This window comes from Mus pahari, chromosome 6, assembly GCF_900095145.1.
Source record: "Mus pahari chromosome 6, PAHARI_EIJ_v1.1, whole genome shotgun sequence".
NCBI lineage: Eukaryota > Metazoa > Chordata > Mammalia > Rodentia > Muridae > Mus > Mus pahari.
The window spans coordinates 9352836-9363232 of NC_034595.1; the positions used below are offsets into that span (position 1 = coordinate 9352836).

The 10397-nt window shown below is 39.6% G+C and overlaps 1 protein-coding gene across 1 annotated transcript in view; it reads left to right on the forward strand.

Moving 5' to 3' along the window:
- Rad23b (RAD23 homolog B, nucleotide excision repair protein) overlaps positions 1-10397 on the forward strand; it is a 39093-nt gene that overhangs the window by 14113 nt on the left and 14583 nt on the right. The window contains exons 2-4 of the mRNA XM_021200255.2: positions 2033-2114; positions 3453-3532; positions 6027-6295. Coding sequence (XP_021055914.1) covers positions 2033-2114; positions 3453-3532; positions 6027-6295 — 431 coding nt within the window. The remainder of the gene's footprint in view (positions 1-2032; positions 2115-3452; positions 3533-6026; positions 6296-10397) is intronic.

Below are 10397 nucleotides of genomic sequence, written 5' to 3' on the forward strand. Positions count from 1 at the left end.
GAACTCACTTGGTAGACCAGGCTGGCCTCGAACTCAGAAATCCGCCTGCCTCTGCCTCCCGAGTGCTGGGATTAAAGGCCTGCGCCACCAGGCCCGGCTTACAAAGAAACTCTTATCTCTCTTTCTCAGCTAAGTTTTCATAAAAAGCATAGGACCTCTCGGCCTAGACAGTTTCCAGAGGTCTTCTAGGAAATTGGAGAGCATGGAATTTTCCAGTTGATCTTGTCCTTGATTTTTGTGACTTTAAAGTAATACAGTTCCATTAAGATAGGAGGGGGAGCCATCTCTGTCTTCAAGTCATAAGTCTTTCTACTTCCTGGTGAGGTCAAGGGGTTGATTAGACTCATTTTTCTAATTCTTTATCATGAGCCTGTTACCTTGTTTTAGGAATTGAAATGCCATAAAGGTCATCCATTCCAGCCCTCTATTCTAGATGAGACTAATGGTGAAAGAGGCTGGGTCACTTGTTGAGAATCATTTCAGTGACCTAGTAGCTCTCAGCCTGTGCTGTACTTGGAACTACCTTGTGAGATGGGCTTAAAAACACTGCTGGTTAAATGGCATTATGTCATTGGTCTTCTGATGGGTTTTAATAAAGCATTATAATAAAATTGCCTTTAGCATTGATGTATTTTATTTCTTAGAATGCTTAACTTCAAAGGCTTTTGTTTTCAACTGCACTTATTTTGTGTTCTTGTATGCGGGTTTGTTGTGGAGTTAGAGAACAACTTACCGAAGTCCTGTCTCCTCCTATCACCTGGGTCCTGGGGATTTCACCCAGGTCCTTAGGTTTAGCTGCAAGTACCTCTACTTACGAAGCCATTTGGCTAACCTCAGAAGGCATGTGCTTTTGCTCTGCTCATTTGAGTGCACTTTCTCTAATTTAATGGAAGGGCTTGATTTTGTAACTCCACTATATATCTCACTATGTAGAGCAGGCTTGAGCAGCGTTTTTAGTGCTATGATGAAGCACCATGACCAAAATCAAGTTGGGGAGGAAATGGTTTCTTTCACTTTCACGTTGTAGTCTACCGTCAAAGGAAATCAGGGTAGGAACTCAAGCAGAGAGGAACTTGCAGGTAGGAGCTGATGCGAAGTCCACAGAGGGATGCTACTTAACTGGCTTGCTCCTCCTGGCATCCTTATAGAAACCAAAACTACCAGCCCAGGGATGACACCATCTGCATGTCTCCCTTTGAATCACTAAGAGAGTTTTCTCCTCATTAATTTATTCACTTCACATCCCAATTGCAGCTCCCTCCCTCCAGGTCCCTGTATCACCCCACCCTGGCACATCAAGGTACTTCTTCTCCCACTGAGGCCAGACAAGGCCCTTCAGTTAGGGGAACCAGATCCACAGGCAAACAACAGATTGAGTGACAGCCCTTTCTCTAGTAGTTGGGGGACCTACTGAGGGACCTCAGTTGAAGTCCCTCCTTTCAGATAGTTTCTAGCTTGTGTCAAGTTGACATAAAGTTGACATAAAGCTTGCCAGCTCAAGCTCCTAAAGAAAGATCCACCTGCCTCCAAAGAGCTGAGATTAAAGGCCTGCCATGCCAGGCAAGGATGCATTTCTTTTTTGTTTTTTTGTTTCTTGAGACAGGGTTTTATTGTGTAATACCCACCACTACCGCCACCACCCAGCTAGAAGGCATTTCTTAATTTGAGTGATAAGTTCATAAATTTTGTAAAATAAAAATCTTTAAATTTTAAAATTTTTATTTTGAAATGATTAAGTCAAAAAATAAAATTTTTTGTTAATGTTTGTCTGTGGTGCCGAAGATTGAATCCAGGTCTCATGCATGCTTTAGATCTGTGTATGTGCAAGTGTACAATAAAGCTCACGCCAGAGGTACCTAATGATATAAGGAGAGTCTTTGAGGAAAATATTAGGAAGACAAGATCTTCGAAGTGCTTGGAGCACGAATTAAAATACATTAGAATTTTTATTTTGCATTCTGTTTTCAGTATATATTGTAATTTTTTGTTTGTTTATCTTTAATTTTCTTCTTATTTTTAACTTTTCCTATAGGTAAAGGCATTGAAAGAGAAGATTGAATCTGAAAAGGGGAAAGATGCCTTTCCAGTAGCAGGTCAGAAGTTAATTTATGCAGGTATGAATTCAGTTCTGAAATTAATTGCCATGTCTTGCCTATTGTTTTAGTTTTAGAAATGTTATCTTAGAAAAGATAGTATTTTCCAGTTGATTCTGTCAGAAACATGATTGCATAGATAACAGTAGTGGAAACAGGTATTTATGGTTTAATATTCAGTCTTCTCTTTTACACATTTTCCTTGTGGTCCATGGAGTGATGTTCCTTAGTCTGTGAGCATTATGACTGACTTCTGTGCCATTCAGAAACTGAGCATCATTATTTTAATCTATTAGTAAAGTATGTACTAGTTCACTAATGTGCATGAAATTGTTCCTGTCAAAGAAAATCAGTATGTATTTCTAAACTACTAAAGTAAAAGAATGAAGGTTTGTTGTATTTCAGACATCAAAAGACCTTCATGGTAGTATCAAAACAAAAACAAAACAAAAGACAAAAAACAAAACCCAAATTATATAGAATACTTTGAAATTAATAATTAAAAGAGGCCCAAATAGAAAAATGTCCAAGAATATGACTAGGAAATTACAAGTTTAATTAGCATCACTGGTAACCTAGGAAAATAAACTTGATAGCCTCTTGCTGGGCTTGGTGGCACATGCCTTTAGTCCCAGCACTTTGGAGGCAGGTGGATCTCTAAGTGTGTCTAGCCTAAGCGTGGCCTTGAGTCTTCCCCTTTCTTATGTATTCTGCTTTTTGTCTGCAAGGTTTTGTTTGCTCACTTGGCTTGTTTTGTTTATAAGTATTTTGCTTTTACAACATTGGAACATCTGTGCTTCATCAAGTGTTTGATATTTGAAAATAAGGAGTTGTTCATTCCTTCTATCAGAGAAAAAATACTTATTTCCCAAAGGTGCCTAGGCAAATGAAATGCTTAATTTCCTTTGTTTTCAGGACTTATTTCAAATTTCTTTGTCTAGTAAATCTTTTTTAGTTTTTCGAGACAGGGTTTCTCTGTGTAGTCCTGGCTGTCCTAGAACTCATTTTGTAGACCAGGCTGGCCACTCAGAAATCCATCTGCCTCTGCCTCCCAAGTACTGGGATTAAAGGCGTGCGCCACCGCTGCCCGGCTTGTCTAATACATCTTAAATACAGTTAGTTAATAAATTAAAAACCAAATCAATTGGTGCTTTATATACTGGAGATGTTAGACATCTTGTAAGACATCTGTGCTTTTAAAGTAGTATATGTCTGTTTATATATTTATCTTATCTGGTTGTTAAAGCTTTTTTTAGAAGTTTTACTTGGTAGAATTAATGTTGCTGATAAAGTAAGAGTAGTTTCTTTGTAAGAAGAAGCTTAATATGCATTTAACGTTTTTCTCCCCTGAATTATTAGGCAAAATCCTCAGTGATGATACTGCTCTCAAAGAATATAAAATTGATGAGAAAAACTTTGTGGTGGTTATGGTGACAAAAGTAAGTTTCATGCTACTTTTTTGGGGGTGGGGGTGGGGTTTGAGACAGGGTTTCTATGTATCCCTGGCTGTCCTGGAACTTACTTTGTAGACCAGGCTGGCCTTGAACTCAGAAATCTGCCTGCCTCTGCCTCCCGAGTGCTGAAATTAAAGACACGCACCACCACTCCGGCTTTTATGCTGCTTTTGTATCTTTATGTTTGTGAATCATCTCAAGCAGTGACCAAGTCCACAATGGATAAAGTTTATGCATTTCTATAGCACACAAAGCATATGTAATAAATAGCATGGTAAACTTGCCTGTTTTCCAAAATGGAGGTAGATTTCCCATAGTCCATTATAAAGGTAATATTTAGATATTTGTAACCATAAAGTTGTCTTTATGTAAGATAAAACAGAGTGTCTTTTTTTGTTGTTGTTGTTGTTTTCGAGACAGGGTTTCTCTGTGTAGTCCTCCTGGCTGTCCTGGAACTCACTCTGTAGACCAGGCTGGCCTCAAACTCAGAAATCCGCCTGCCTCTGCCTCCCAAGTGCTGGGATTAAAGGTGTGCGCCACCATGCCCGGCTGGTGTCATATTTTTAAAAGGGCATTTTTCCCTTGACACTCCCTTAAGAGTTTCTTACTTTTCCTTAATCTGTGTTTACTGCTTTAAAAAGAGGTGCTAGAATAATTAAGTCACCATGTATTTATTTTAAGATAATCAAGTTAATGTCTTTTGTTGTGTAGCTTTTAATATGTAGCCTTTCGAGTTCTAGATAAGGTATGTGTTAGATTTAACAAGCTCAGAGCCAAAAATAAATAAATAAATAAAAAGGCATGAAATGAGTATAAGTTCAGTTTTCAATCAAGAGATAAGGGTTTTATAAAGTAAAAAAGGAAAAGTCAACTAAAAAATAATGGAATGATTTATGGTGTTGAACTTCATTAAATATGTTGGGTAATTTTATGAAAATAAACATTTTTTTATCTAAAGTACAGCTTGAGGGCTGGGAAAAGCTCAGCAGTAAAGGTAAAGAAAGCTTACCTTGCAAGCCTAAGAATCTGAGTTCTGTCCTCTCCAGAACCTTCATTAAACGGATGCTCTCACACACACACTGCTGTAAACTCAGTACTGGGAGACATACAGACTCCAGGCCAATGAGAGATTTTCTTTTTAAAGGTGATGACCCTTGAGAGTTGACATCTGGCCCTGCCTGCACACACGTACAGATCAGAACTTCAGCATTGATTCCTTAAAGAGACTGATTGTAGAGGTGCTTAAAGATGATAATCTAAGGAAGAGCAGTGTATTAGTCATCTTTGCTGTAGTAAAATATCCAAGGTAGAAGTGTAAAGTAGAAAAAAGGTTTATTACTAGGTCAGAGTTTTGGAGAATGGAAGTCCAAGCAGCATGGTAAAGACTGCACAAGGACACCTTGTAGCGTGTTGTCACTGTGGTGATACCTGTATTTCTGTCAGTGTGTAGGGTTCTGTGTGTGTGTGTCCTTAGCCACTGGAATTATTCATGGAGGCTCTGCTGTGATGTAATCTTAAAGACCCTACCTTTAATACCACAAATAAAATTTCTTCCTCATACTGGTTTATTATAAGACTTAAGGGTTTATGCCAGGTTTGGTGGTACATGCCATTAATCCCAGCACTTTGTAAGCAGAGCTGACTACTTAAGTGAGACCCTATCTGAAAACAATAACAAAGACTTTAGGGTTTAAGTACCTGAGTTTGGGAGGGATCAAACATCGAAAGCACTCTTGGTAATAATGAAAATGAGTTAAAGTGGATGATTGAAGTTGTTTCATCAAACTAGTCAGTAGTGGAATAACTGTGAGTTTTCTCCAAAGTCACAGAATAACAATAGCAATAGGAAATGGTGAAATGGATGATGAAAATCTAGAATAGATAAAACAGGATATTATTCAGCTCTAGAGAAAAATGAAATCACAAAATTTTAAGAAAAATAGACTTAGAATTGAGTTATGCTGAGCTCAGTCAGTCTCAGGGAAGAAAAAGTATGCTCACTCTGCCTCGTGGATGCTAGCCTGTTATCTACACATGAGCACATGGCAGCATGCAAGTCCTTAACACCTGTTGCTTTACAGTGAGCAGATTGTTTGCAATGTTTGTAGACAGTCTACTTCAATCCCAAAAAGTTATTTTACTAAAGCTTTTAAGTGGCAATATAATCTTTAAAGTTACAATTAAGATACATAAGTAAAGATTTGTAGGAAATTATATGGTACTTTTGGGTATGTGTATTCTATTTACAGTGACTTCTTTGGATTCTTTTCATACTGAATTGTTGTGAAGACTGAAATGAGAGTCTAATGCTAATTGCAGTTGATAGTTAAGATAATTAAATTATCATAGGTACTTTGAAGAGTAGTAAAAGCTTTTATTTTTAATCAGCCACTTACACAGTAATGTTCAGTTTGCTGGTTATTAGGTTGATTGTGTGATTGTCGGATGACTTACTTACTTTGCTGTTTAACACATTCAGCCCAAAGCAGTGACAACAGCAGTGCCAGCTACAACCCAGCCATCAAGTACTCCCAGCCCAACTACAGTCAGCTCCTCCCCAGCGGTGGCTGCAGCCCAGGCTCCAGCTCCCACCCCTGCTCTGGCTCCCACTTCCACTCCTGCCTCCACTACTCCAACCTCAACTACAGCATCTTCTGAACCCGCACCTGCTGGTGCCACTCAGCCTGAGAAACCTGCAGAAAAGCCAGCCCAGACACCAGTGCTCACTAGCCCAGCACCAGCTGACAGGTAAGGACTACATTTTAAGAATGACATCAAAAGTTGCCATATTTTTTTTTAATTTTTAAGAATCAAACCTCTTTTGTTTCTAAATGAAATCTGAATCATGCACCTGTCTGTTTTTCATGTTTGCATATGTGCACATTAGTGTGTAGGATACAGGTTGATGTAATATGTCTCCCTCTATTGTTCTCCCCACCTTACTTTTGTTTTTGTTTTTTCGAGACAGGGTTTCTCTGTGTAGCCCTGGCTGTCCTGGAACTCACTCTGTAGTCCAGGCTGGTCTCAAACTCAGAAATCTGCCTGCCTCTGCCTCCCAAGTGCTGGGATTAAAGGCACACCACTGCCCAGTGTTCTCTGCCTTACTTAAGACAGGGTCTTTGGCTGAATCCAAAGCTTGCCAGTCCAGCTAAGCTGTCCAGTGAATCTTTGGGATCCACCCCTTACCACCCTCACAGTGCTGGAATTACAGGGGCAACCTTTGCACTCTCTACTTTATCATGGTTTTGGGTGGGGGGGTCTGAGATCAATTTCTTATGACTGCATAGCAGGCTATCTCCCCAGCCAGCTTGTGTCTGCTTTGATGGTTTACTATTAATAATACAGGCATACATTTTTAATGTAGATTTCTATATCCTTGATTTTTAAAAAAATATTTAATGGAAAGCTACTTATTTTGACTAGTGATGTTTAAGAAATATATAATAAAAGTAATGACTATAAAGCAGTCAGTCATTAAAAGCAGTTATTTGTTGTGATTGTGGCCGTTGTTCTGTGAACAGAAGCATCCTTCCACATCAGTGAGTAATCCAGTTTTGCGTTGCACTATATTTAGTTCTGTGTTTGTTAACTGATAAGCTTAGAATGTATAGTTAAGGTCTTTGGTGTTTTCCTCATCTTTAAAATGTGGCTCAAAGTCAGACAGTCTAAAGCAGGTGGGAAGTGGCACGTGTGCACAGAGACTGCTGGAGAAGAGTCTGCAGTGTAGATGTTTCCTCTGACACCTTTTGTTGAGCCAACAGCGAGCTGTGAACAATGCGGACAGAAGTGCTGTCTGTCACAGGAGCTGACTGGCACCTGTAGCTTTTGTATTGCCACCGCCTCCTCGACAGAGCTGCTTCCTCATTACTGCCAAAGTGACTGCTCACTGAAACCTGGTGAATCAGATGAGAGGAGAGGGGTGCAGGAGGAATTGCAGGGAAGATTATTGAGCAATTGTTTTGGACAGGATTGTGATTTTGTTTTTATTTTTTGTTTATTTGCTTGCAGGCAGTGGTTGGCTGTTTTTTATTGATAATGATAATGGCCAAAGCAAATGGCTCCGTCATAGATGGAATTTCCTGCTTTATCTAAAATAGGACTTCTATTAGTGCCACCCTGAAACTGGCACTAAACTATTTTTGTTTTCTGACTAGTACAACTTGTAACACCAGTAGCAGGAGCTGTGTGAACTTAGAATCAGAGCCAGTCACAGTGGAAAATGGGCAGTAATTGGAAATGCTTTAAAAGCATGTTTGAAAGCAAATATTTATGGTATTCATGACAATATACACATGTTTGCCCCTTATATAAAGATGTGTTCCAGATGTCCAGTGGGTGTGATGTTTTTTTTTTCCTTAAACAAACATGCTCCTGATAAAGTGATCAGGCGTACTAAGACATTAGTGACTAATGTATTAGAACAATTAAAAAATTACTGGAATAAAAGTTGCATGTGAGCCAGCTATTGTGGCCTATGACTAATCAGGGCGCTCCAGAGGCTGAAGCACAAGGATTGCAAGTTCAGACAGAGTGGGCCTACAAAGCCAGTTCTCTTTCAAAGAGAAAAGTTGTTTGAAGTGGGCATAGTTGCGCATGCCTTTAATCCCAGCACCTGGGAGGCAGGGGCAGGTGGATCTCTGAGTTCCAAGGCCACCAGAGCTGTGTAGAGAGAGACCCTGTCTCCAAAAATAAGTACTTTGAAAAGTGTTCTCAGGGGCTGGAGAGATGGCTTACTGGTTAACAGCACTGACTGCTCTTCTGAAGGTCCCAAGTTTAAATCCCAGCAACCACATGGTTGCTCACAACCATCTGTAATGGGATCTGATGCCCTCATCTGGGGTGTCTGAAGACAGCTACAGTGTACTTAAATAAATAGATCTTAGAAAAAAAAAAAAAAAGAAGAGGAGCAAGGAAGAAGAAAGGTTTTTTTTTTTAAAAATGTCTGATGGTTAAAAAAAAAAAATGTCTGATGGTCCTATAGATTTGTGGGTCTGTATCTCTTCCATCCCCAGTTCCATTGAGAACATCCCGACACTTACAGGAGGCTGCTCTGGTGTATTTTATGCCTTAGCATCACTACTCTTGCCTTTGGGGCCATTACTAAATAAAGGTTTCCTAAACACGATACTGTGGCACCTTAACAGTGGCTTTGGTAATTGAGACTGCAGGTGGCATATATAGTTTGGATATAATGGACAAAAGATGTTCCTGCAGGAAGAAGCTGGCAGTACAGTATTTCATCATGCTGCTCAGAATGGCACACAGCTTGAAACAGTTTATGAATTGCTTCTTCCTGGAGGTTTTAGTAGTTTGTGAAAATGGTTTGACATGGGTTATGGGACACCTTTGTTTTAAATGATCTACTCCCAAATGTGGCTTCAATGTCTGACCCAGTCAGCTATGTTTTGGAAGAGTCTAGAATCTCCTGTTTGTTGCTGAAAAAATAGCACAGTGCTTAAGAAATATAATTTTTGTGTGTGTGTTAAACTAGAATACTTTTCTTTCAGCATCTGTGGCACCATTGCCTAACTTAAACCCATTTCCCTATATATAGCTAGGATGCATTCTGTTCTCTTGCACACTGGAAGATCACCAGAATCAGGTTAAACCATTTCATCAAAGTCTGTGTTCAGAAAGGAATTTAGGAATTTGACAAATTGGTTACCCCCAAAATCTAGATACAAATTTAATGTCTTTAGTCAATAGTACAGTGACTTTCTTAATAGCTTCACAAGGCTCACTGTATGAACATCTTATATCTGAACAGAACATTAATGTGCTAATTAGATTAATTTTTGCATAAACTCAAGCCATTCATCATTCCAAACTTGAGTGGGACGTGGTCATGTTACCCCACCTAGTTGAGGAGTTACTGGCAGTAGGTGGTTGCTGGGGAAAGGAGTCATTTTTCTATGGGTAGGGGGCAGTTATAGCCACAAATGGGTTGTCTAAGCTCTAATGGTGGGCATCACACCCAGGTGCATATAGACAGTACTGTTAGACTCAGTGGGTTATTTTTAAAAAGGGGTTATGAAGGTGGGGGTGTGTGTGTGGGAGGGTTGAGGGACAGGTAATAGCTGAGAATTGGGTAGATATGATCAAGACACATTAAACATGTTATATTTATTAAATACATATATGCATACAGTTTCCAAAGAGTAAAATTTTAAGTTATTTTTAATTTTCCCGCAGGTTATGTAAATTAGGAAAGGATCCGTAGTGATCTAGGAAAGCAGACTGTAGACTTCTTTCTTTTTTTTGTTTGGATTTTTGAAGCAGTTTTTCTCAGTAGTCTTGGTTGTCCTGGAACTCACTATATAGAGCAGTCTGGCTAGAACGCAAAAGATACCCTCCTGCTTCTGCTTCTCAAGTGCTGGCACCAAAGTGTGCTTCTCTATGCGTCTTAGTTGGACTTAGTACACTAGCTACTTGAGTGTCATCCTTGTTCAGGGGTTTTATTATATGTGCTGCTGAAGCAAGCACTTCACTATTAGTCTTTTTTCTTAATAGTGTTTCTTTGGGGAGTATGACAGGCGGTCTAGAAAACAGGATTTAAAGTACAGCACTTGGTCACTAGGCATCAGGAGCTCTACTAGATGGAGGCTTCCTCTCCATCACTGCTGGCTAGTCATCTTTTTTTCTATGATTTGTTCAGGCTAGTTTTGTTCTTCAAAAGCTACCTGTTAGCAAGACAATGTAGATTGTGGTGTTGATCACCAGCATTAAGAAACTGCACTTGTGAGCCAGGCGTTGTGGCGCACACCTTTAATCCCAGCACTTGGGAGGCAGAGGCAGGCAGATTTCTGAGTTTGAGGCCAGCCTGGTCTACAAAGTGAGTTCCAGGACAGCC